Raw genomic sequence first — 27,016 nt, forward strand, 5'->3', positions numbered from 1 at the left:
GAGGGCTGGGGGCGGCCGGGGGGCGGCCTGCGAGGCCTCGGCGCCTGTCACTCCGGTGCTGCGGGCGCCGGCACTGAGTGCGAGCTCGCTCCTCCTGCCTTGGCGGAGCTGGACGCGCTTCACACCTGCACCTGCCCCCCCGCCCGCTCCTCCCATTTTAACTGTCCCCAGATCGTCTTCTCCAGCTGCCACAGCGTTTCTGAACCAGGGCCCCTTCCCAAAGTGGCCCCTAGACCTCCTCTCCTCTGAGAGGTTCGCAGCGGTCTCTTCAGAGTCTTCACTGTTTTATTGTTCTGCAAACTGGAACTTGATTACTAACGAGTGGTCCCCAAATATCAGTAGGTGGACTGGTGTATCACAACCACCCGAGGGGCCCAACCCCGGATACTCTGATTAAGTCGGGGACAGGGCCAAAGAGTCTGCATCAAGAATGCTCCTAATTCCTTGATCCTTGGCCAGTTCTGGATTCTTGGCTTTTGTCTCTTAATATTACCTAATATTCAATCCTGAATAGACACCAAATCTCTCTGGACTCCTCCAGCCCCAAAATTCTTAAGGTCTCCCTTTACGGGTTATGGTTTTTTCTCAGAACCTCACATCTTGGAGATCTTTTTTTGAAATGGATCTACTTGCTAAATTCCATGTTGCACACTGAAGACTTCACACTCAAGTCATGTTAAAGCATACCCCGACAGACAGACAAGGATAGGCTCACTGTGGCTAACAGAGACACTCTGAAACTACCAAACAGAACCAAGCTGCCACAGCAGAATGAGGGCTTAGACAGGTATTCCCACTCTTACAAAATATGTATGTTGTTAACTATCATGGAGTCTTCTTTCTTGTAACAAAGCAGAAACCAGCTCCTGGAAGATGTCAAATCAGCTACAGCAGGAAAATATCCACGCTGACCTTCCACAGTCCAGCTGGCCCGCCACCAACCCCCTCATTCTTTGGTGCCCACTGCAGCTATGACTAGACAGACAATTGGCTTCACAGACAGTTCTCTCCCGGTAAGTGCTGCAACCTCCAAATGCTTCAGCTGGCTCACTGAGTCTGCACACAAAAAGAATCTTCTATGCCCTATAGTTACCTTTGACATCAGGAGCCAAATTTCACCTCATTTTAATACTAAGTCTCTATGCCAAAGTGAATATGGGAGATATGTTACATGCATGTTTATCCACTGCACACATGTATGACTTCCCTCATAAATATTCACAGAATTCCTTTAAATCTGCTGAATATGTATGTAAAGCTGACCCTGCAAGACATAAATACCATTTTCTCCCTCCCTTCATCAGAACGTGCACTTTTGGTTTTCCCCAGAGGTCACATTTCCCCAGTCTGCAGGTTGCCTCTTTTTTTCTGCAAATAAAGTTTCTCTTTTCTTCCTTTGTAGATCTCATGGTCTCTCTTGTTAAAAGTCACAAGAATGAAAAGTAGAACACTTATGAAGAGAAGTATAGACCTGAATTTAGGGCTTTAAGTACATCATTACGACTGATACCCTACCTTCTGTGCAAAGATATGGGACTCCATGTGCCCTTTTGTCTGTAATAGGAAACCTGTCTCCCAGGAGTTAAGCCCACATAAAGCTTATGACTGCTGAGCTGCCCCATGCCCTCCTGAAACAGGCTGTTGGTTGACCTCTGACCCCATAGGACTGTCTTCCTCCCCCCATCCCCCTTCTCCTGCCCTCCTAACTTCTAAGTGATGTATAAATTAGAAGACAGCATCCACTGTTTTCTGGATGAAAGGTGACTTTCCAGTTGATATGCAATAGAGTGGCTTTCTCTGGGCTACCGTTCATCACTTACCCTTTCTAGCAACATGTACAAATGACTAAGATATAGAGTCCATGAACTGGGAGGATAGGGGCTTTCCATCCTTCCTGAGGAGCTCGCTGCCCAAGCTACACAGCTGCCTAGCTCCCAGCAAAGAACAATGTTATGATTCCAAGATCACAGAAAAAGCACGACTTAAATTTAAACAAAAGAACAGAGAACTTGAGAGTCTGAGGATCTGGAGTTCAAACCTCAGCTCTGCCGATTATGAATTTGGACACGGCACTTTACCTCCCCGAGTGTCAATGCCCCTCATCTGAATGTGAGTCATTTAAGATACTATCTGGCCCACAGCATGTACTCAGGAAATTTTTATTCCTTTGTTATCACTTCCTTTCCTGGTAGCCAAGTGATTCAGGTGAACTCGTGTTCATTCATCCTCCCCATCTTTCTAACTGAATTACCAAAAAAAATCTGTTTTGACTTTAATGCTTGCTGTACTTAAAGCAATATTGGTCTAAGGCCGGCCCGTGGTTCACTCGGGAGAGTGTGGTGCTGATAACACCAAGGCCACAGGTTCAGATCCCATATAGGGATGGCCGGTTTGCTCACTGGCTGAGCGTGGTGTTGACAACACCAAGCCAAGGGTTAAGATCCCCTTACCGGTCATCTTTTTTTTTAAAAAAAAAAAAGCAATATTGGTCTATATAGACAATTTGTGGGTCCTTAGCCTTAATGTTCTACATCACATGTTCTGGTTTTTTACTATGAAAAGCTCATGGCCCGAATCAGTAAATTATTTTGACCATGTAATAGTGAAGCTTATTTGTTTTCCAGATATCCTCTAAGAACTCCAAGGGCAAATATCCCTCACTGCCTTTTGCAGTTTGCCTAATGGCCCTTTTTGGTTAACAGATGAGCACCCTACTTGAATGGCTGCATTTCGGAAGGTGAGGGAAGGGATGCCAAGCCCTGGCACTGAGCACTCAGCTTCTAAATGCAAATCGAATTCCCAGTCAAATTTCAACAAACTGTGAGGACAGACTCTAAGTAACCTAACATACAACATCTAACCCTGAATCAAGAAGCTATTCCATAGCTAGAAATAGAAAACAAAACAAGGGGATGAGAAAAAAAAATTGTTCAGAAAACCTCATGTTTATTTAATTCTCTTCTCTTAAAGTCTCACCTGATCTCCCTCTTCCTATGAGTCTTGAAAAGAAGAAAAAAAACTATCTTAGATGTTGTAAGTCTGAGATACTTATTTTTGAGATGAGCAAATTACCTACATTGAAGTACATCTGTTACCATTTTTCTCCTCTTCATATACCCTTTTTAACTTTTCTATTGCTACTATAACAGCTCCTGAGGAAGTGAGGCCCTTGGTCCAAGAGCCCACAAGGAACTGAATCGTGCCAACAACCCCTCGAGAGAGCTTGGCCTCAGACCCACACCCTGTGGAACCTGGAGATACTGCAGCCTCGGGAGAGCCCCTGAGCCAGAGTGCCCAGCTAAGCATAAGCCACACCTAGATTTATTTATTTATTTTTTTGATGGCTGGCCAGTATGGAGATCCAAACTCATGATCTTAGTGTTATAAGGCTGTGTTCTAACCAACTGGGATAACCTGCCAGCCCCACACCCAGATTTCTGACCTGCAAAAACTACAAGGTGATAAATGTTGTTTTAAGCCACTAAGTTATGCGGTTTGTACACAGTGATAGATAACTAATACGTGCCACAAAAGGCATGACTGACTCCACTGGCTTTAAGGAAAGGCCCAGCAGTGCTGGCACCGGCTCAGGAAGGCACCTGCTCTGTGTCTGTGCCCCTCTCTTGACCCTGTGGTGTAAGTAAACGTGCACTTGGCACAAGCACCTGTGTGCTTGGCTGCCACGTCCTGTCCCAGCTGTCTGAAGCCTCCCCAACCCCTTAAGACTTAGGAAGTAAAAAATAACATCACCACCCCTCTGGAAAAAACTGCACCAAAGGAATCTATTCAACTAAACCATACTTGCTCCCTAAGAGAAATAAGGAACTTTATCCTAGAGAAGGAAAGAATGGAAGAATCTAGTGCGCTGGTCACAGTAGGACTTTTGGGGAACAGAAGGGCTTGACTTGGTACTCACTGTCTACAGCAGTGGTCTCCAAGATGAGCAAGACAATCCACTGCGTAGAGGGATAAAATGTGGTTTTTACCTAAAAAAAAATAAGCTAAGCTTTACTAATATCCACTCTACAGGCTAACTCCAGGATGCCGGTAGTCTGTGTTGGCCGGTCACACGTCAGGTCAACTCTGAGAGGACAGTCTGTGAGTGAGCCCAGCACAGAGGGGCAGCAGCAGCCACCGCCCCTTAGTTCACTGTGGCATGTCGCTGTGTGCTGCAGAGTTCAAGCCCTTGGTGAAGAGGTCGTACAGATGGTATTAACTATATATTAACCAAAACTAACCCTCACAAATGGACAGGGGCTGAACATGGCTGCAAAGAATCTGCAGTCTGCCCACTAACGTGCAAGCGCAAGGGAACCATAAGAAAATGGCAGAGCTCATTCTGCTCCTGTCCCTTCTATGCCAGCACATTAATCACTACTTTGTTTTGTAAAATTTAAAAAGAAGTTGGAGAAAAATATTAAAAATTCCTAAGAAGATGATTGGAAGTACAGTGAAATTTGCCCTAAGTGTCTGTATATTGTGGCTTGAGAGATTTGCTAACAGTGGTAGCACCTGTATAAAAGTTATAAATAAATCATGTGTGTATTTTCAACTTTTTATGAATAAAGGTACATCGTTTTTTAAAATCGGAAACCAGGGGTCTATAGAGTTTTATGGTACTTTCTAATGTAAATATCAGAGTCTGGGAACTATCAGCAGGACCCACCTGACCAAGGAGTATACAAGGTTAAGAAAAGAGAAAAACAGGAAAACAAATACCTAAGTTTATTTGTCCTCCTCTGCAGAACATTTTCCCTAAAATAAGAGTATTCCTGGTACNAACGTGCACTTGGCACAAGCACCTGTGTGCTTGGCTGCCACGTCCTGTCCCAGCTGTCTGAAGCCTCCCCAACCCCTTAAGACTTAGGAAGTAAAAAATAACATCACCACCCCTCTGGAAAAAACTGCACCAAAGGAATCTATTCAACTAAACCATACTTGCTCCCTAAGAGAAATAAGGAACTTTATCCTAGAGAAGGAAAGAATGGAAGAATCTAGTGCGCTGGTCACAGTAGGACTTTTGGGGAACAGAAGGGCTTGACTTGGTACTCACTGTCTACAGCAGTGGTCTCCAAGATGAGCAAGACAATCCACTGCGTAGAGGGATAAAATGTGGTTTTTACCTAAAAAAAAATAAGCTAAGCTTTACTAATATCCACTCTACAGGCTAACTCCAGGATGCCGGTAGTCTGTGTTGGCCGGTCACACGTCAGGTCAACTCTGAGAGGACAGTCTGTGAGTGAGCCCAGCACAGAGGGGCAGCAGCAGCCACCGCCCCTTAGTTCACTGTGGCATGTCGCTGTGTGCTGCAGAGTTCAAGCCCTTGGTGAAGAGGTCGTACAGATGGTATTAACTATATATTAACCAAAACTAACCCTCACAAATGGACAGGGGCTGAACATGGCTGCAAAGAATCTGCAGTCTGCCCACTAACGTGCAAGCGCAAGGGAACCATAAGAAAATGGCAGAGCTCATTCTGCTCCTGTCCCTTCTATGCCAGCACATTAATCACTACTTTGTTTTGTAAAATTTAAAAAGAAGTTGGAGAAAAATATTAAAAATTCCTAAGAAGATGATTGGAAGTACAGTGAAATTTGCCCTAAGTGTCTGTATATTGTGGCTTGAGAGATTTGCTAACAGTGGTAGCACCTGTATAAAAGTTATAAATAAATCATGTGTGTATTTTCAACTTTTTATGAATAAAGGTACATCGTTTTTTAAAATCGTGGTTAATTAAAAGTTGAGAATCAAGAACAGAAAGAAGATTTTTTCCAAGACTCTGACTTATCTTTTCCACAATACCCAGGACCTCAGTGTCCAGAAAGATAAGGGTGTGGTTCAGCTTGGAGGGGTGAGGTACATACCACATCCAGATCCCCTTGGTTTCAGACCTCATGCTGGGGTCCAGACAGAAGCCTGCAAAAGAAGAGGAGAAATCAACATACAGTGACATCAGAAAGGACAGGCAGCCCAGGGTACAAATTTGGTGGTAGGAACTGGAAATTTTCTTCATTGGGAGGAGCTCTTTTTTACAATGACCATAGAGTAAGTATGAACAGCCTGCATCATCACTAGCTTCAAGCAAGTGGCCCCTGTCCTCTAACCACACTTACCATATTTCTGTTCTGCAAGACAATTCATCAGGTAGGGTTTTGCTGTCCAATACATCTCTGCAATGGTCACCACCACCACAGACTGAGATATCTTGTCAACAATCTTTAGTGCTTTTAGATTCACCATCAGTTGCTGTTTCTGGTTTTCCACCATGCAAATTGGAGTCATCGTGATGAGTCCAAATGCCATGGTAACTTGTAACCCAAAAGAGCCTCTCGGTGGAATACAAGATTCCAAAGTCATCTCTAATGGTTATTCAAGGTCTGAGCACAATAATTTGGCACAATGGAGAAAGAACTTTACCTCTGGTAATACTGATGATAATAACAGGGTATAACTTGTTTCCAATGTCTCATTCCCCCCAAAATAATATTCCAATTAATGAATCCCTCTCTATATTGATGCCTGGTGCAGATTTTTCGTGTACATTACCTTATTGATCCTTAAGAGAACCATACTGTGAAAATTTTTTTATTAATAGATGAAGTAAACACAATGTAGTTATAAACTGGGTGATTGGTTAGAGTTTTCACAGGCAATGGTAGAAGCAAGAATTGAACAGTACCGGGGCCTTGGTGTTATCAGCACCGCACTCTACCGAGTGAGCCACGGGCCGGCCCAAGGTACATCGTTTTTTAAAATTGGAAACCAGGGGTCTATAGAGTTTTATGGTACTTTCTAATGTAAATATCAGAGTCTGGGAACTATCAGCAGGACCCACCTGACCAAGGAGTATACAAGGTTAAGAAAAGAGAAAAACAGGAAAACAAATACCTAAGTTTATTTGTCCTCCTCTGCAGAACATTTTCCCTAAAATAAGAGTATTCCTGGTACCAGGCCCAGCTTCCACAACTGAACGGACAGGACTCTTCCCTCCCTTTACTCCCCAAATAACCCAAAGCTTTTCAAACAGACCCAGAAACCAAATCACAGTGAAAGCAATGGTGTACCCGCCACACATCCCGATTCTAAGATGTTCCAGCTGCCATAGGAGAGACTCTTGGGAGTGGCCTTCAGCATTTCCACGAAGGTCCGCCACATGTCCACTGCCATCGTCAGGGGGAGGACACTGGACCTTTAAGAAGGAAGGGCTTTGCTGCCTCCAGGATGTCCAGTTTGGGGTCCAACGAGCGGCCAAGCCCCTCTAACACCATGATGGCGAACACAATAGAGGCAAAGTTGCTCTCGAGCTTCACCTGAAACAAAAACAGCAGTTGATACAGAGACAAACATCCTGGTAATCATGTTCTGTCCATGCCTGGCCTCTCTGTACCTGTGCATGTGGTTTTTACCATCTACCCAATATGCTTTTCCCTACCCCATCATTTCCCCCATCTCATCTCCCCACCCAACTACCCATCTACTAGATATATTAGGGAAAAATCTGGGGATGCAATACATACTTTTCTAGGGGTGGGTGTATATGAATGACTTAAAAATAATCAAATGAATATTTCACAGACACAGCAGAACTATAAATCTAAATAAGGCTCATTCTTCAAAATCTACAGTAGCCGTCTTAAGGGACCACACACAACTGGCTTTGCTCAAACAGGGCAAAACGTCCCCTTTGGAGCCAGGTTAATAGCAAGAGCAATGTACATGGATTACTCAATTAATCTTCAAAAATACTTTCATTATCCCCATCCTATAGCAAAGGAAGCTATGGCTCAGGGAGGGTAAATGACTTGCTCAAGGCCACTGGGTGAGGAAGAATAGAGCCAAGATGTAAGCCTAGAACAGGAATCTGTTTTTCAAGAACTGAAAGTCAGACAATGGAAGGTTGACTTGACTCACAGGGAAATAATCTTTGCTAGAAATTAAAGATTATTTGTCTCAGTTAAGGCCTGATCCAGGAGAAAGCAGCATGCTCCTGTTAGTGGCTTGGGCAGTGCCAGCCTGGACATGAGAGGGTGGGCAGAGGGCTCTTAGCCACACAGGCTTTGATCAGGGTGGGGATCTGGGGCTTCAGCACTACTGGGAATACTTTCAATCTTAAATGAGTGGTGAGTTCTTCAGTGTGTACTGTATTATTTTCCTTCTATGTTATTGTTAAATACTTTATTAAAAAAATTAAGTGCCACCTGAATAGACATTTCTCCAAAGAAGATATACAAACGGCCAAGAAGCACATGAAAAGATGCTCAATATCACTAATCAGTAGAGAAGTGCAATCAAAACCACCAGGAAGTATCACCTCACACTTGTTGGGATGGCCACTCCAAAGAAAAGAAAGAAAAGAAAGCAAGCATTGGTGAGGATTTGAAGACATTGGAACCCTTGTGCACCACTGGAGGGTTATAAGATGGTGCAGCCAGTATGGAAAACAGTATGGAGGTTCCTCAAAAGATACCATATGATCCAGCAATCCCACTTCTAGGCATATATCCAAAAGAAGTAAAAGAATCTTGAAGAGATATTTATATACTCATCCATGTTCACTGCAGCATAATTCACAATAGCCACGAGGTGGAAGCAACCCAAATGTCCATCAATGGAGTAATGAGTAAATAAAATGTGGTATATATACATACAGTAGAATATCATTCGGTCTCAAAAAAGAAGGAAATCCTGTCACATGCTACAACATGGATGAACCTTGAGGACACTATGTTGCAAAATAAGCCAGTCACAAAAGTACAGTATAACCGTATAATTCCACTGTGTGAGCTAGCTAGAGTAGTCAAAATCATGAAAACAGAAAAGTAGAATGGTGCTTGCCAGGGGCTAGGTAGAGAAGGAAATGAGACTATGTGTACAGTAGGTACAGAGTTTCTTAATTCCACTGTGTGAGCTAGCTAGAGTAGTCAAAATCATGAAAACAGAAAAGTAGAATGGTGGTTGCCAGGGGCTAGGTAGAGAAGGAAATGAGACTAGGTGTACAGTAGGTACAGAGTTTCTCATCAGTTTTGCAAGATGAGAAAGTTCTAGAGATCTGTGACACACCACTTGGAATATGATTGACATTGATGAACTGTGTGCATTTGGAGATGATTAAGGGGGTAAATTTTATGATGTGTTTTTTACCACAACTAAAAATTTTTAAGATCTTTTGGGCTGGCCGGTTAGCGCAGTTGGTTAGAGCACAGTGTTGTAACACCAAGGTCAAGGGTTTGGGTCCCTGCACCAGCCAGCCACCCAAAAATAAATAAATAAATAACTTTTTTATGTTTCCTTTGGGGGTGGTTGGCCAGTAGTGGGGTCTGAATCCTTGACCTTGGTGGTGTTTTTAAATTAAGTGCCCAGGGAAGTGCTTAGGATACAACAGCTGCACTGGGCCTTCTCTCTGCTCTTCCATCCTGGGAATAACAGCAGCAGCAGGTGACAGGCGAGTCCGCACTGTGTGTGAGGCACCTATGTGCAGAGTGAGGGACAGAGGCGGGGGACAAAGCAGCTGGGAGGATGCAGCACCACTGCCACGGCCAAGCAGGCGGCCACAGGCAAGGTGCTCAGCCTTTTGGAATGTTGAGGGGATTAAGTTGGAGACCAGTTGGTGTTACATAGCTGAATTAGGTACCACAGGGTGCACAGAGGGTGCTCACCGCACAATGCTCTGATGACTATGGTCAGGCCTCAATCCAGCCTTCTGGGGCCCTGTGGGCTTGGAGAGGCACGCGCAGGTCACAGCTGGTGGCCCCGTCCACCTGCCCTGAGTCATGCGCTCCTAGCTCCCAAGGGGAGAGAAAGGGACTTCATGCAATGACGGAAGATTTCCCCTAATCCCAAAGCAATATTTAAGCCATTTTTTATAACGGAACTTTGCCAAAAGTTTCGGAAAACACAAAAAGTTTTACCAAAAACAAAAAATTCCACCAACAAAGCCAACCCAGTTTGAGAGACAGGGCTCCAGACTTTGGCTCTGCCGGGCACTGCTGGAAGGGCTTGGGTAGTTACGTAACCTCTTTGTGCCCCAGGCTCCTGGTGGGGACAATGCAATAGGGATCCTACCCACAGGGGGACTGTCCTGAGGCTGAAATGAGAGACTGCGTGAAAAGCATCCAGCATCTCCCAGATGGCAAGCATCCCGCTCACGCCAGCTGCATCCTCAACAGTCCTTGTCACTCATCTGACCTAAGCACAGTCCCAAGCACAGGGCTGTGGCTGAGTGTGGGAGCAGTGGACAGAGCACGAGCCTGCAAGATCTGGATACAGGGCAAGTCCTGGCTCTGCCTCTGCAGCCCCTCCCGACGGCCGACGGCCCCACTTCCCTCGCACCTTCTGTAGGACGAGGGTGCCAGAGCAGGCCACAGGCCTCTTTCTGGCTCTTAATTCTGTCTCATGAGCCTTGCCAAATGGGGCCTTTTCCATGTAGTGTTCCACTATCAGACTGCAGAGCCCCAAGAGAAATGTGGTGATGGAATTTGGATGTGTTGTCCCCTCCAAAACTAATGGAAATTTGATCCCCAATGTGGTAGTGTTGGAAAGTGATTGAGTCATGGGGGCGGATCCCTCATGAATGTATTAATGCTCTCCATGGGGGTGGGGGGATTAATAAGTGAGTTCTTGTTCTATTAGTTCCCGTGAGAGCCTGTTGTTTAAAAGGCCCTGGCACCTCCCATCTTTCTCTCTTGCTTCCTGTTACCAGGATCTGCTTGTACCCGCCGGCTGCCTGCCACTTTCCGCCATGACTAGAAGCAGCTTGAGGGCCGTGCCAGATGCAGCTGTCCCAGAATTGTGAGCCAAATACACCTCTGTTCTTTATAAATTACCCAGTCTCAGGTATTTCTGTTAGAGCAACACAAAACAGACTAAAACACGTGGGAAACACATCCCTCCTCCGCCCTCCATGCCTTCCCCACAGCTGGCAGCTTTAGCTTGAGGAGCGCCCCGAGGCCACACTCCAGCACAAGGACACATGTGGGGCATGGGCTTCAGTGACTGGAGCAGCCAGGACAGTCTGCCAGGGCCTCTGAAGGAGCAGGAAAGATGCAGCGACCCCCCCTGCAGCCCCAGCCCCAGGACTGCAGCCTGCTCGCGAAAGGGCTAAGGATACCATGTGTCAACGCCAAGCACCCACACCGAGCACCAGTAACAGGAGCCAGGGAGCCAAGGGTGAAGGGCAAGAAAAGCCAGGTCAGAGCACTTTCACATTTCTGCTCAGACTGCATGGACGTGACAGACCCGGAGGGACTGTGTTAGGAAGGCAGGGCCCTGCCAGGCCAACGTCAGGAGACAACACCTGCACTCTTCAGGCAAACAGCTTGTTACAAAAATGCTTCCATAACATATCAGGCATACCTCCACCACCCCAGGCCCCTGCCCCACCTCCCCAGACACTCCCCTCTGACTGGGACCTCACCTTGTGAGTCATCAGTAACTTGAAGACACTGGAGAGAAGGCTGGAGACGTGAAGCTGGAAAACACAAGAGCACCGCAGGCAGATCACCAGGGCCCCCAGGACCGCTTCCTCCCTTCCAGGACCCAGTCCCGCCCCCTTTCCCAGCACCCACCCCACTCACATATCCCTGCCCCCCACACACACACCAGACAGCAGGAACGGGATGCTCTGACAAACTCCAGAACAGAGGACACCACACAAGCCCCACTCCCATCTGGAGACTCAGTTCCCAGACACCTCCAGGACAAGCCCTTGTGGCCGTCCACCCCATCCCTTGAGCGCACACACATCACATCTGAATAGACAAGATGAGCCATGCCAGGTGCTGATGGCCACTCCTTGTTCTGACCTGCTCCTGCTAATGCAGGCCATGAACTTGGGGAGAAAACAGTCAAGTCTGCTGGAACTGTGTATAAAATACAAAGTGGACTCTGAGTCAGGTCTAAATAAGGGACATGAGCATGGGGCATGTCCTTTGGCTGCTTGGAGACCACGGTCGTCCCTCCCTCCCTCCATGTTTGGCTGTCTCCACAGAACAGCTCCACCTGGGTAGGGAGGGGTCGTGGCCCAGTGAATGTCACTGCCACCTAGAAACCTGGCCCTGGAGTCACTCTTGCAAGCCAGGGATTTCAATGGGCCTCCTCATGCCTGGAAGATGTCAGGGGAGGAAAATATTTGTTATTTGCCTTAAAGCCCACAACCCCTTGAGACCTCACCCATACAGAGGCTGCCTCAGGCCTGGGATCTGCTGTGACCACCTCAAGGCCCCCGCCCCTCACGTGACCTGCCCACCTTTTCCAGAGTGATGGTGTTCTTCCTGGCCTGAGCCACCAGTGTTGCCATCTCGGCCTTGAACCCCTCAACATCCCTGCACTCGCTGGCCCGGGCATGACGCAGGATGAGCTCAGCCACTCTCTGGCCCTGGAAGATGCAAAGGAAAAGCAGCTTGGCGGACCCGAGCAAGCGTGAAGCTAGACATTCTTCCCAAACTTCTGTCACTTCTCAGTGGCTGCCCACCTCAGTTTTCTACCACCCTGCTTCTGACCACCCGTCCTTCTTAAATTCTAGCCTTCATGATAGCGAGTAACCAGCCAATGTCCTTCAAAGTGTCTGTGGTCAGTGGGCCCTACCTGTGCTCAGCACATCCTCGCAAGGACCTACGTGGTCTCCTTGGGGCTCTCTGCCTGCCCTGAGTATCATAGCCGCCTCCCAGCTGTCCCACCTCGGTGCCCATCCTGCCTCCTCCATACTCCCCGCTAAGGACTCCCGCCTCCACGGTCTCCTGGAACAGTCAGCCTGTCCCTGGGGGTCAATGCTCATGCCTTTCACCCCCCATGTCCCACCTCGGTGCCCATCCTGCCTCCTCCATACTCCCCGCTAAGGACTCCCGCCTCCACAGTCTCCTGGAACAGTCAGCCTGTCCCTGGGGGTCAATGCTCATGCCTTTCACCCCCCACAGGACCACCCCAGGAACCAAGCTCTTCCTCTTTGGCTCTGACCTTCGTCCTCCACTGGAACCTGCTCAGAGGATGCCCCGCCCGCCCCCACTGCTCCTCAGTGGGGTGTCTGACCTTGGCCCCCCCAACACTTTCAAATTGGCCTTAGGCTCCAGCTTTTGCTTTTCCGCCTTGGAGGCCTCCTAAGCAGGAGCTCCCCTGAATTTTACCCTCTTTTCTTTTTTTATCCCAGCTCTTTTCCCCAGGGTCTTTCTGGCTGGAGAACTCTCCACCAGCTGGCCGAGGGTTCCTTCATGGCCACCCCTGCTATGGCACTTGCACTTGACCCAACAGGCTTTGCCGAACCCCTTTTTTCTTTTTCTCTCTTTTTTTTTTTTTTTTGTCCTTTTTGAGACCGGCCACACCACTAAGTGCTCTCTTTTTTTTTTTTTTTTTTGTCCTTTTTGAGACCGGCCACACCACTAAGTGCTGTGAGCGCACCGGTCATCCCTATCTAGGATCCAAACCCGCAGCGGGAGCGCTACTGCGCTCCCAGCACCGCACTCTCCCGAGTGCGCCACGGGCTTGGCCCTGAACCCCTGTTTTCTAAATCATAATCCACAACCACTAGAGCCCCTCAGAACCCCAGGGGAGGTGCGAAAAACTACTCATGTCCCCCACACCACCAGGAGAATCAGTACTCTTCCCGGCTGCTTCTCACCAGCCACCATCTCAGAGAAAATGGCACAGACAGGGGTCAGGAAGTTGGCGCTCCTGGCGCCCACCCAGACATCTGCTGAGCAGGCAGGGAAAGGACCACGTGATGGCACTGGAAAGGGGGCACTTCTTCCCGAGGTGGCAAGCCATTGGCTGCTCAGAGCTGGCTAAGCCCAGGCCCCTCCTCCTCCCTACCCCGCCCACTCCCGGCAGGCGGGCATCTGCAAGAGTGATGTCCAGACACAGACAGTTCTCAAGAGCCCAAAAGACCTGGCCCGACTCCCATGGTCCCAGCGGCTCTCACCTGCCCCATCACCACAGCCAGGAAAACCGCCCGGAAATTGCACAGGTCAGCAGCCTGCAGCTCGGCCACGATGCCAGCATCCAGCAGCACCAGGCGCAGTGGGCATGGGGTGGGTGCCACCAGCGTGTCACAGACATCCACCTGCTGCAGCTGTGCCCCCCGGCTCACAGAGAGCCCGTCAGCACCCTGGACCAGGATGTTCCCAGGGTGGAGGTCCGCATGCACAAAGTTATCCACAAATATCTGCAAAGAGATCAGAGCTTTTCCTCATAGTCAATCCTCCCCACCCCAGCCCAGCAAGCCACACACAGAAAAAGCTGCCAGGTGACAATATGCTCCCCATGACCTATTACAATGGTAAGGAAGTGTATGTTTTACAAAGCCTCGTTGTTTGGATGCCATTAATTCAGAATTTGTACAGGAACAAGCTAAGTCAAAGTTTTCAAGAGAAAAACTATATTCGAAGTAAAGAGCATTGAAAAAGACTATAAGGAACTACCCTGATTTGATCATTGCCCATTGCCTACATGTACTCAAATATCACATTGTCCCCCATAAATATATATAATTATTATGTGTCAATTAAGAAAAAATTACTGTTTGAGGCCGGCCCGTGGCTCACTCGGTAGAGTGCGGTGCTGATAACACCAAGGCCACGGGTTCGGATCCTATATAGGGATGGCCGGTTTGCTCACTGGCTGAGCGTGGTGCTGACAACACCAAGCCAAGGGTTGAGATCCCCTTCCCGGTCTTTTTTTTAAAAAAAAAAAAAAAAAGAAAAAATTACTTTTTGAGGCCGGCCCGTGGCTCACTCGGTAGAGTGCGGTGCTGATAACACCAAGGCCACGGGTTCGGATCCTATATAGGGATGGCCGGTTTGCTCACTGGCTGAGCGTGGTGCTGACAACACCAAGCCAAGGGTTGAGATCCCCTTCCCGGTCTTTTTTTTAAAAAAAAAAAAAAAAAGAAAAAATTACTTTTTGGCTGGCTGATACAGGGATTGAACCCTGGACCTTGGTGTTATCAGCACCACACTCTAACCAACTAAGCTGACCGGCCAGCATTAAGAAAAATTAAATTTAATAAAAAAGACTATAAGAGAACATAAAAAGTCTAAAACTAAACTGTATTTCCGAAGATCTATTTTTACTTTGAGTCAGTAAGATTCTAATTAAAAATAATTACTTATGCATTGTTTAAAGATTTTCCCCAAACCTCCATGCTCTTATAATTCATAGAACTGCATTTCTTTAAAAATGGTTCATAAATCCAACTTTCCCTCCATTACCTCCCATTGTCCACCTTGGTGAAGTCTGGCACTGAGTGACACTAACAGCCACATGCACACAGCCGCCCTTCCTCTAAGAAGAGCGGCCCAGTTCTGAGGACACACTGGCATGCAGAAATGGGTGGACGCAGAGGAAATGGCTTTGAACACACTGAGCTGAACGTAAGCCCCAGAGACTGCTGGACCAGGAAGTCCGGCGTGGCTTGTGGAACAGGAATCATCTCCAATGGAAGGTCACCTCAGTGGCCAGAGAAGCCTCCAGCAATCCTCTCACAGGGATGGGAGGAGAGACCAAAGCAGATGCATAGCAGCTACTGGTGGACTGGCTCTCAGGGACTCCTCTGGCCAACAGAATCCCGAGCACTGGTCCCCTCCTCCCTCTGGATCCAGGCCACAGACCCCGTCCCTTGTAGCGATCATGGCCACAGGCCACAGAGAAACTCCACTAGTCCAGATCGCAGCTTTGATGGAGGTTAAGGGAGGATGCTACCTGGGTGAAAATCCTGGGGTCTACACACGTGCAGGACATGGTCACCAAAGCCTGGGCTGACCCCCCAGGGAAGCTGGAGCCTCCCCCACTCTGGAACTGAACCTTCTGCAACCCTGCTGTTGCTCAGCCCTGGCCTCACACCCCCATCCTGATCCCAGAGCTTGAATCCTCTCATGACCTCTCTATTCTTGGAGCTGCTTTGAGCTGCTTCTCCCTTGGCTACCTCCCCCCATGATCTCCCCACTGGGCCACGGAGCCCCCGGGAGCCCTATTACTGGGGACAAAGTCCTCTCCCCACTGATCTGACTTAATTGAAACTGGCTGTGCCCCGACAACCTCACTCCAGGAACTGCCGGGGTGGGGACTGCTGACTCTCCACCCCCACAGGCCCTGGGGTTGCAGATGGAGCTGCCCCAAGCCCACTCTCCATGAGCATCAGGCCCACAGCCCTCCCTGTGCACGCCATCCATTTGCATGACTCCACCATCATGCTCTGAGCGCCTGGTCCTCACCTCGCCCCACCTTCACCACCCGCTGTCACAACCCCTCCAGACCACCCCACGACCTCACCTGACTCATCTGTCCATTCTCCCGCTCTCTGACCACACACCTGGGTCCTCTCTACCCCGATTCTCTGCCCTCAAGACTTGGGTACTCTTCCTCCCTATCCAGCCTAGACCTGGTTATCCATCCCTTCACCACTGTCTTCCTTCCCAACCACCAGGAAGACCAGATCACAGACAGCCTAATATCTTCTTTCTTCATGCCTACATGTGAGCTGCTAATGAGGCCAGGTGACTACTATTACTACTAATGATGATGGCCATAACTAACACAACTCAGGGCTCACTACATCCTTTTACAAATATCAACTCATTTAACCCTTGTGGAACCTTATGACAAAGGCACTTCATATAACTAACACAACTCAGGGCTCACTACATCCTTTTACAAATATCAACTCATTTAACCCTTGCGGAACCTTATGACAAAGGCACTTCATGGCCGGCCTGGTGGCGCACTGCTACAGTGCGTTGCTTGGGAGCGCGGCGGCGCTCCCACCGAGGGTTCGGATCCCACATAGACTGGCCGCTCACTGGCTGAGCGAGGTGCGGGCGCAACACCGAGGGTTGCGATCCCGTTGCCGGTCCCAGTCCGGTACGGGCACGACACTGAGGGTTGCGATCCGTTGCCGGTCACGAAAAAAGACAAAAAGGAAAAAATAAAAAATAAAAGGCACTTCAAATTTCCTTTTGAAAGAGAAGCCCAAGGACAGAGAGTAAGTAACTTGCCCCAGACACCCTTCCCTGCCCCTGGCTAGTATGTGGCAGAGCTGACACTTGAACCCAGACAAGCCCAGCTACGCACTCCAGGCTTCTAACCACCAGGCCATATAGCAGATTGGCAAAATGCCCCTCCACTGCCTCCAGCCCCAACATGGCTCGGACACCGCCTGGCAACCCATCCACATTTCCTGAGTTGCTCTTTCTCAGTCCCAGGGCAACAATTTCAAATCTTCCTGTCCACTTCCAATCTCCTCTCCTACCACCCTCAGCATCCCACCCTCATCCATGAACAACCTCGCCTCTTGTTCCACAAGGAAATAGAAGCCTTCCCATGGGAGTACCTTCAAATTCCATCCCTAAACCTGCAAGTTTCTCCGTCCCTCTAGCCCAGGGCTTCTCAACTCATTGTTGGGAAAGGCAGGCTGTCCTGTGCACTCTGGGATATTTAGCATCATCACTGACCTCTGCCCACCAGGTGCCAGTAGTGACCCTCACTCTCCAACCAGCAGCTGTAGCGACTAAGAATGTCTCCAGACACTGCCAGATGTCCCCTGGTGGACAAAACCACCCTGTTGAGAAGCACTGCTCCAAACTTCATGGAAGATAGAATCAATCCCCCACAACGAAGGCTAGGCCTCTCCTTTGCTCAGGTCCCCCTCAAGGGTCCTTGCTTGCATATACAGGACAGACAAAACCTAGCAAGGATTTTTAAGAGATGGGGAATCTTGAATGTGTTCTAATGTCCAAGAATCTAAATCTACCTTCTGACTACACTGAGATACCATCTCACCCCAGTTAGGATGGCTAAAATCCAAAAGACTCTGAACGATAAATGCTGGCGAGGTTGCGGAGAAAAAGGAACTCTCATACATTGTTGGTGGGACTGCAAAATGGTGCAGCCTCTATGGAAAATGGGGGGGAGAAGACATAACAACTACAATTCCTTGAAGTTGATACGACAAGCAAACAGAAAGGACAGGGGGGGAGAAGACATAACAACTACAATTCCTTGAAGTTGATACGACAAGCAAACAGAAAGGACAGGGGGGGAGAAGACATAACAACTACAATTCCTTGAAGTTGATACGACAAGCAAACAGAAAGGACAGGGGGGGAGAAGACATAACAACTACAATTCCTTGAAGTTGATACGACAAGCAAACAGAAAGGACAGGGGGGGAGAAGACATAACAACTACAATTCCTTGAAGTTGATACGACAAGCAAACAGAAAGGACAGGGGGGGAGAAGACATAACAACTACAATTCCTTGAAGTTGATACGACAAGCAAACAGAAAGGACAGGGGGGGAGAAGACATAACAACTACAATTCCTTGAAGTTGATACGACAAGCAAACAGAAAGGACAGGGGGGGAGAAGACATAACAACTACAATTCCTTGAAGTTGATACGACAAGCAAACAGAAAGGACATTGTTGGGTGGGAGGGGGGAGAGGGAGGAAGGAGGGAGGTTTCAGTAATGGGTCACAATAATCAACCACATTGTATATCGACAAAATAAAAATAAAAATAAATCTACCTTCTGGCTCCCCTGCGACAGCCTCCTAACCCACCTCCTTGCCTCCTGTGTTACCCTCCATCCCACACAGCAGTCATGATGATCCCCCTCATTAGGTCATTTCTCTGCTTAAAACTCTTCTAACACCTTGATCTGGGCAGTGGTATGCTTTTTAAAAATTCATTGAGCAGTAATTTTAAGATCTATGCACTTTACTGAATATTTATTGTTATAATTCAATTTTTTTTAATTAAGGGGGAAAAAACCTCGAAATGAGCTCACTTGCCCTTGGATTAAAGTCCCAACCAACTCTTTCAGAGGTTGAATAGATGCTTTGTGATCTGGCCCCTCTCATCTCCTCAGCCTCAGCAAGAACCTCTCCCCCTTTAAACTCTCTTCTGAGCTATACTAAATGCTTTCATTTCTCAAAATTTTTCACCCTGCAGCTCACCCCCAGCCTTGCCACAGGCTGTTCTCTCTGGATAACTCCCTTCCACCTGTCCTCACGTAGGTGACACCCCCAGCTGAGATGAGCCATTTGCAGAAGGAATCCCTGGGTTAGAACAGGCCCCTCCTAAATGATCCTTTGTAACCAGTTCTTACCCCTATATATCATTTACTTATTCACTGTTTGCTTTCCCACTGAACAGCAAGCAGTTCCATGAACATTGTAATCATGTCTGTTTTGCTCACCGCTATAAATCGAGCACTTAATTCAGTGCCTGGCACATAGCAGGTGCTCAATAAATACTTGCTGAACGAATGAATAAAGCAGCATTTGACATATGGTGCTGTCTTGGCTGCTTGTCTAACCTGCAGGCAACTCGGGCAGGGACTAGGTCTTGTACCCACAGAACCTGGCACAGTGACCAACTGCACATGCCACTGAGAAAGGGCTTGACAGACGCTGTGAGAATCTGAGAACTGCCGGTGGGCTCAGCTATCCTAGAGCAGACTTGCTGCGAGGCTGGCCCTCCTGCCATCCCCCCATATGCAAACTGACCACGTGCTGGCCTGAGCACCCATTCCAGTGCATGAGCTCACCATCTTCAGAAGCATGTTGATTCCCAGCCGCGCAATCTTCCTCTTCAAATCAATGGGAATTCCTGCCTGCTGGTAGCTGGACACAGGCACACTCTCCTATAAGAAAAACCAGCATTACCCTGGCCAGCCTGCCCAATGCTATGCTTCTTCCCACGTGACATGTCCCAGTGACTGGGAAATGACCCAAAGAGTTTGACCTTTCTGAGAACGCCTCATGGATCTGTCATCCACAAGTTGATTTTACCCTATTCGCATTTCTCTTGTGTAACAGACCTCGAGTCCCATAGGTTTGTTAGAAAGGAAACCCATTGCCTCTGCTGCTGATGGTAAAAGGTGTGATTTCTTGGAAAGACAGGAGCAGGCACCAATGGAGCTAGTTTCTGGTCAAGGATCAGCCAACAGGGATGCGAATGAGCCCTGTGACCTTGAGCAGAAAAATGGAAAAGAAAGGAAAGAGAAGAGAGAAGAAAGAGGAGCTAGAAAATAAGCATTTCATATGGCTTAGTTTATTTAGTGGTCAAAGCAACACATTGAGAGAGATCGTTATCCCTAATTAACAAATAAAAGAACTAGAGCCCAGAAAGTTCTAGTAACTGGCTCAAGGTCACACAGTTAGGAGCAATGGGGAGATCCTGTCACTTCCGTGTACCTCATATTACCATCTCTAAAGAGGAGGCAGGACCAGGAGACAGCTAAAGCAGATGACAATGACACAAATGCTTTTTGAGCATTTTCCCTGTGCCAAACTCTATGTTGAGTGTCATTTACCACTGGGACAACCCCGAGTAACCCCGAGGCAGAAGTTTCTAGGTCGCCAGCTAATAAAACCACCGAGCGGGTTTTCAAATCTAGGAAGTCTGAGGCCATGTCCAGGCCTCTCACCCACCCCATCACACCTCCCCGTCCCCTGCCAAAGCCTCAGGGTTTTGCAGACAGGAATGACATCCCCTCTCCAGCCTTGCAGTGGGGTGGAGATGACCCGGCTGTGAGAGAAAGGCACAGCCAGGAGAGGCTGCCAGACTCTTACTTCATATGTTTCCACCAACACATCCCTGGTGACAAAGGGGTGCAGAGGGGTGGGAAATTTGACAGATTTCACGTTCTGGAAGTTGTGCTGGAAGTGTTCCAGATTCTGAGCTTCATAACGTAGGTCGATCTACAGGGAAACAGAGAAAAGTCGAGGGCTGGCCTAGGCACAGGGACAGCTACATCTGAAGAGCTAGTGAGTCACAAGATTCACCGGCCTTCCTCCCCAACTCTTCCAACTTTCCCAACTCCCCAAGAGACTAGGGGGAAGGCATCCATGGCTAGGGGCAGCCCCAGAAGGCGGACTCTCCACATGAACTCCTCTAAGCCACAGACAGCAGAGGCCCTGGTAGCATCTCTCTTGTGTTGCTTCTCCACTATTCCTTCCCTGCCCACCACCCCCCGGTCCATCTCCCAGGGGTCTGGCTTCACTGCCATCTGGGTGTCCCGGGGTCCCCCACTCTGCCCTGGCCTGGCCCTCTCCTTCCATCAAGGTCAACATGCTGTGGCCTCTTCCACACATGGCTGGGCCCAGCCTCCAACCCGTTCTCCACCCCACTGTACTGACTCTGCCACCACTAAACTCGCCAATGGCCCTCCACTTGCCAGATTCAAAGGACAGTCCACTTTTGTCTTAGTGAACCTCTCTGGGCAGCTGCTGCTGGTACCGTCCTTCCCGAACCGCTCTTCTCCTGGCTCCTGTCCTCACCCTCTCTGGCCCAGGTCCCCCTCCTGCCTCTCTAACTGTCCCATCTTGGCCTGGTACCCTGGCCCCCCAGAGGCCAATGCCCTCTTTGCTCCTGCTCTCTGCCAGCTTCCTCGGCTCTCGACACCCCCCATGCCCTCAGCTCACACCTCCTGATTCAGCACCTCGATCTCCTGGCCAGACCTCAATACCAGGTTCCACACTGACAAATTCCCATGCATCAGGACATCACCCCATGGAAGTTCAGGGACCCTAAAACACTAGGTCTAAACTGAATTTACTTTCCTCCACTCCCCAGGTATTCAGTCACCTGCCAGTCACCAGATCACACTCAGCACCATCAAGTCTACAACCCTAGCCACTCTCAGACCTGTCCCTCCCTCGCCCCCGCTACTCCAAGGTTCATGCCCTCACAAACCCCAGCAGAGGCACCCTCGATGGGCTCCCTGCCCTGACTTTCCTCTCTCCAACCTGCACAGTGAAGTCTGCGTTCTTTAGAAAGACATGCAGGTGAGTCATGCTTTGGCCCCTGCTTCTCTTCTCAGCTCCATCTCTGTGGCTCCTGCCCCTTCCTCTACCACCCAGAACTCCAGCCTCGGGTTACTCTATACAGCACTCAGCATCCCAGACTGTCTCACCCCCTCCCCTTTGCCTTCTTTACTGCCTCTGACAGGAATGTTTTTCCTCATCTGGTTCAACTGCAAACACCAGTCACCTTCCAATATTCAGCTCTAGCCAAGGAATGACCACATCCTTTCCCGAGCCCCAGTGGAACACACCTGACCCTGAAGACTCTTAGGAAACGCAGATTATGCTTTATTTGCAAGTATTATCATCCCCGTCTGCCTACTATATATTCTTTAAGGACAGGAAAAACCACTTGTTTTCTTAGTTCACCAGCTTCCAACACGGTGTTTAACAACTGTTACATGAATTTATAAATGAACAGAGAAAGAGACACACACATATACCACACCCACAACTCGAAGGTTTCCAGCTTGGGGAGGGGATGAGACTGCTGAGAGATGGACACAGGCTTAGTAGGAAGAGGTGATTTTTAAAACAACTGGGGTGAGATGTGGAGATCTGAGTTTGAAGTGGTGAAACCCCCACGATGTCGGTCACACACCTACAAGGGAACTGAAGCTCAGGTGGGTGGTAGGACCAAGAGTAATTAATGCAGAGGTGGTTGTCAGAATAGAAGCAATTTTCTCTGTTTTAATTTTCTTTTATTATCAAAACTACACTACTCCAGGGCCGGCCCGTGGCTCACTCAGGAGAGTGTGGTGCTGATAATACCAAGGCCACGGGTTCGGATCCCATATAGGGATGGCCGGTTGGCTCAATGGCTGAGCATGGTGCTGACAACAGCAAGCCAAGGGTTAAGATCCCCTTTCCGGTCATCTTTTAAAAAAAAAAAAAACTACACTACTCCAGGGCCGGCCCGTGGCTCACTCAGGAGAGGGGGGGGCTGATAATACCAAGGCCACGGGTTCGGATCCCATATAGGGATGGCCGGTTGGCTCAATGGCTGAGCATGGTGCTGACAACAGCAAGCCAAGGGTTAAGATCCCCTTTCCGGTCATCTTTTAAAAAAAAAAAAACTACACTACTCCATGGCAGAAAGCTTCTGCTATGGTCTGAAAGTTTGTGTCCCCAGCAAATGCATATGTTGAAATGTTAACCCCTACAGTGGACATAAGGAGGTGGGGCCTTTAGGAGGTTATTAGGTCATGAGGGTGGAGCCTTCATAATGGATTAGCACTCTTATAAGAGAGGCCTTAGGCCCCTCGCCTCTTCCACTATGTGAGAACACAGAAGTCTATGAATCAGAAAGTGGGCCCAGGGGGCCGGCCCGGTGGCGCACTGCTACAGTGCGCCGCTTGGAAGCGCGGCGGCGCTCCCACCGAGGGTTCGGATCCCACATACAGACCGGTTCCCGCTCACTGGCTGAGTGAGGTGCAGGCGCAACACCGACGGTTGCAATCCCGTTGCCGGTCCCGGCCCGGTACGGGCGCGACACTGAGGGTTGCGATCCATTGCTGGACACGAAAAAAGACAAAAAGGAAAAAAAAAAAAGAAAGTGGGCCCACAACAGACACTGAATCTGCCAGCACCTTGATCTTGGAATTAGCCTCCAGAATGGTGAGAAATTTCTGTTGTTATTTATAAGCTGCCCAGTTTATGGTATTTTGTTATAGCAGCCTGAATGGACTAAAAGACTTTCTAGGGCCGGCCCGTGGCTCACTCGGGAGAGTGCGGTGCTGATAACACCAAGGCCCCAGGTTCAGATCCCATATAGGGATGGCCGGTTAGCTCATTGGGTGAGCGTGGTGCTGACAACACCAAGTCAAGGGTTAAGATCCCCTTACCGGTCATCTTTAAAAAAAAATAAAAAATAAAAATAATAAAAGACTTTCTAAACATTAACATGAATGCCTGGGACTTAAAACCTTAAATCAGAGGATATAAATGAAGACTTGGCACACTGCTTCTGAAAACTTAGCCAATTCCTTCACCACCCAATAGGGAGCCAGTGCAGATGCCTATCTGGAGCCCTGACTATCCCTAAGAGTGTTTACCAAGTCTGACTACTTATGCAAATATCCCAAGGGAGGAGGTCTTTGTCTACTCAATCAGCCCTGGAAACAAAGAAAAACAAAGGCACAGTTTGCGACTTTGCTGATTATTCTTCTCACCCTGGAGTTCGTCATTAACTGTGGCTGAGCTAATGCTGTGTCTTCCACCAGAATCATTTCATTCTCCTCACAGGCCCAAAGACTGTGTTTCCCAAGTTCCCTCCCAGCTACACTGGGCCCATGTGATTAAAGCTCTGATCAGTAGACTGGGAAGAAGTGATGTTCACCACTTCCAGACCTGGCCCCCAAACCTCTCACATGATCTTCTGTGGCTTCTCTCTCCATTCCACACTGACCCTACATGACACATGTTGAAGAGGGCAAAACGAAACTGGGGAGGAAATCAGCTCCCTCTCCCTCCCTCAGTTCACCTGCACGGAACTTTGACATAATCAAGAAATAACCTTGTTGCATTAAGCCGCTGAGATCTGGGTGTTGTGTTTCATCAGCTGGCGTTACCTACCTTGACTAATACACCATCCTAGCCACATCACACTGGGAAATTACTCATTCAGCATTTACAAAGCAGCTGCTAATGGCAAGAACTATGTTAGGTGCTATTTACAGCTGGGGGGAGGAGGATTCACCTGTTGGACCATGAGCTTCTCAAATTCCTCCACGATCTCATGCAAGCTAAGCCACTTGATTCCTGGCAAAAGTTCAAGCACTCGACTGCCAATCTTCATCAGCAGCAGGTCCATATGCACCTGGGAGAGCAGGCCGGGGTGCAACACCTGCCAGACAGAGGAGCAGTGAGACGGGAGGGGTCAGGAGAACACATTTGACCCAGCCAGGGCTGGGTCCACCATCAAAGACGAAGCCAGGTGACTTCTCCTCAGAGCAAGAGAAGCAGTCCCAACACCCAGGATGCCTCTGCATGGCCGGTCCTACCCCCCAGAGCAGCAAACTCCAAACCCCCTCAGTTTCCTCTGTCAGACCATTCGCACCACCCCTCCCTCAAGCCAAGAAATAAGATATGTGTATGCTGCAGCTGACACATTACTCAGACACTGGTCGAGCAAACAGAAATGAATGGATGGCGATGAGGGGGTGATATGCATGGGGGAGGGGGGGTTCTGGCCTGACAAAGCTCAATGGGTAGGTGAGATGTGAGCTGGCTGAGGGGCTGAGGACTACAGAGCACTTACCTTCACTGCCACAGGAATGAGGTGGTCTGGCTGGGGGCGGTGGGCAGACATGCCCGCATTGGATCCAACTAGGTCAGCTTTGGGGAGGAGCAGCCTTTCTAGAAATGATTGGTCAGCAAGATTTCCTGGAGGCTTCCTCCCATTCCCAAGGTGGCCAAAGAGCTGTCTCAGCCCCCCGACTGGCCCAGCTTCTGAGGAAGGCTGCAGACGGGAGGCCTGGCCGCGGCCCGGGATGCTGTGGTTCTCCAAGAAGGCAGCGTTGGCGAATGCCTTGTACACTTGGGCCACGCAGCCTGAACCCACAGGTTCCTGGTCCTCAAAAAAGAGGACGCTCCTCCAGTCCTCCCCAAATGCCTGCCGGAGGAAGTGCTCAGTGTGAGTCCACGGGTGGGGGGTCACTTGGACGTGGAGCTTGGAGAACTGTGCACAGAAAGCCTCAGAAAAGAGATCGCGCCGGGTGCTGGCCCACTGGCCCAGTTTGATGTACGTTGGGCCTGAGGTCTCGGTGGCTTTCAGAAGCAGGTGGAGCCAAAGGCAGGAGAGGCTGGGCGCCAGGTAGGTGAGTGGGTAGAGCAGAAGGAGGGGGAAGAACTTCACCAGGAGAGCGCCGGCCCGGAGCCACGTGCGGAGAAGCAGGAGGGCGCAGCCTGGCCGCCCTGCCTGGGACACTCTCTCCACCTGCCCATTTTCGGCCAGGTCCCTCCAGCGGGCCCTTCGCTGACCCAAGCTGTCAGGGACCCCCTTCTCAATGTCCTCATGGGCTGAGATGAGTTTGGGCAAAGTGCCGAACAGAAGCCAACAGAGCCTGGCATTGCGAGAGCACCCGGAGGGTCTTAGAAGGCCGAGTTCCTTCCTGAGCTCCAGACACCTTAGGTGCGACAAGCAGACCCTGACAGAGAGGCGCCAGGGGGTCACCATCCTCCGCAGGGGCCCACGGCCTCGGCTTAAGGGGCACCCATCTGGGCCGACGCTTCGGCCAGGCTGAGACGGTTCCCCGTGAGGCCCGGCGGCGCTCGGCCCCCGCCTCCCGCCNCCCTTAAAGGGGCCGCGGCGCGAAGGCGGGAGCCGAGGGCCGGGCACCGGCAAACGTAAAGGCGTCCTCCGCGCCCTTCTCCCCACCCGCCACCCCCGAGCCCACGCGTCCGTTTCTCCGCTGACAGCTTGGTGGCTTCATTATTACAAGGAGCAGGACGCAGATCCGCTTGTCAGCGGGGGGTGGGGTCCTTGGCAGGCTGAGAGGTCCCAGGCTGCAACGATTTGGGGACTGTTTGGACCTTACAGAGTGGCCCCGGAAAGGCCATGTTCATTCATTCAACTAGTACTTACTGAGCCTGAGCCCATAAAGATTTCTTGAGCTCAGTCTAATATGTGTTGAGCCTCGGTAATAGGTGCTGGGTACTATGCTGGGCCCTGGGGAAAGGGATACGTACATCCTGTCCTTACGCGCTAATCACTTCATGAGGGGGACCTCACAGGGGGTGCAATTTCAGGGGGTGGCAAGAGCTACGAGAGAATGAATACTCGGGGTACCCATGGGATGGAGCTACATTGAAGAGGAAGGGAAGGCCAGGAAGGCTTTGGGGGAGGGAGTGTTCAGACACAAAGAATAAAGCCCTGAAACAGGAAGGAGTTTCATGTGAGGTTTGGGAGGCTGTGTGTGTGTTTAACCTTGAAGAATCAAAGGGAGGTTAGATGGCTGTGGTGACCAGGGGGAGAAAGGAGCTTGGGAATCAGCCCACACAGCCACTGAAGGGACGGGTGATGCTGCTTCTACAGCCATCTCTGCCCTTGGGATTTATGAGGCTGCCTCCCCTGGGATACCACAGTCACCTCTACACATTAACAGCCTGTATCTCCATGGGGGTGAGAGGCTTCCATGGAAGCCTGGCCAAGGGTGGGTGTGTGGGCATCACAAGTGGAAGGGGACAACGGAGAGAGAAACAAGGTGCTGGGAAAATAGA

General features: G+C 49.5%; 1 protein-coding gene across 2 annotated transcripts; it reads right to left on the reverse strand.

The window, feature by feature from the left end:
* Positions 1 to 4,928: 4,928 nt before the first annotated feature.
* ADCK2 (aarF domain containing kinase 2) lies at positions 4,929 to 26,058 on the reverse strand. Of its 2 annotated transcripts, XM_008579757.1 has the most exons (9): positions 25,056 to 26,058; positions 24,495 to 24,641; positions 20,564 to 20,692; positions 19,537 to 19,632; positions 13,910 to 14,152; positions 12,245 to 12,373; positions 11,414 to 11,467; positions 7,065 to 7,189; positions 4,929 to 5,123 (listed from the first exon to the last, which is right to left on the reverse strand). In XM_008579757.1, the coding sequence occupies exons 1-9, from the start codon at positions 25,971 to 25,973 to the stop codon at positions 5,120 to 5,122; spliced, it is 1,845 nt and encodes a 614-aa protein (XP_008577979.1). In that variant the 5' UTR covers positions 25,974 to 26,058; the 3' UTR covers positions 4,929 to 5,119. The 2 variants fall into 2 exon arrangements, with proteins under 2 accessions (XP_008577979.1, XP_008577978.1); XM_008579756.1 differs by lacking the exon at positions 4,929 to 5,123 and having other exon boundaries at positions 7,083 to 7,310.
* Between the last annotated feature and the right edge of the window lie 958 nt (positions 26,059 to 27,016).

This window comes from Galeopterus variegatus, unplaced genomic scaffold (genome assembly GCF_000696425.1).
Source record: "Galeopterus variegatus unplaced genomic scaffold, G_variegatus-3.0.2 Scaffold1954, whole genome shotgun sequence".
Taxonomy (NCBI): Eukaryota; Metazoa; Chordata; class Mammalia; order Dermoptera; family Cynocephalidae; genus Galeopterus; species Galeopterus variegatus.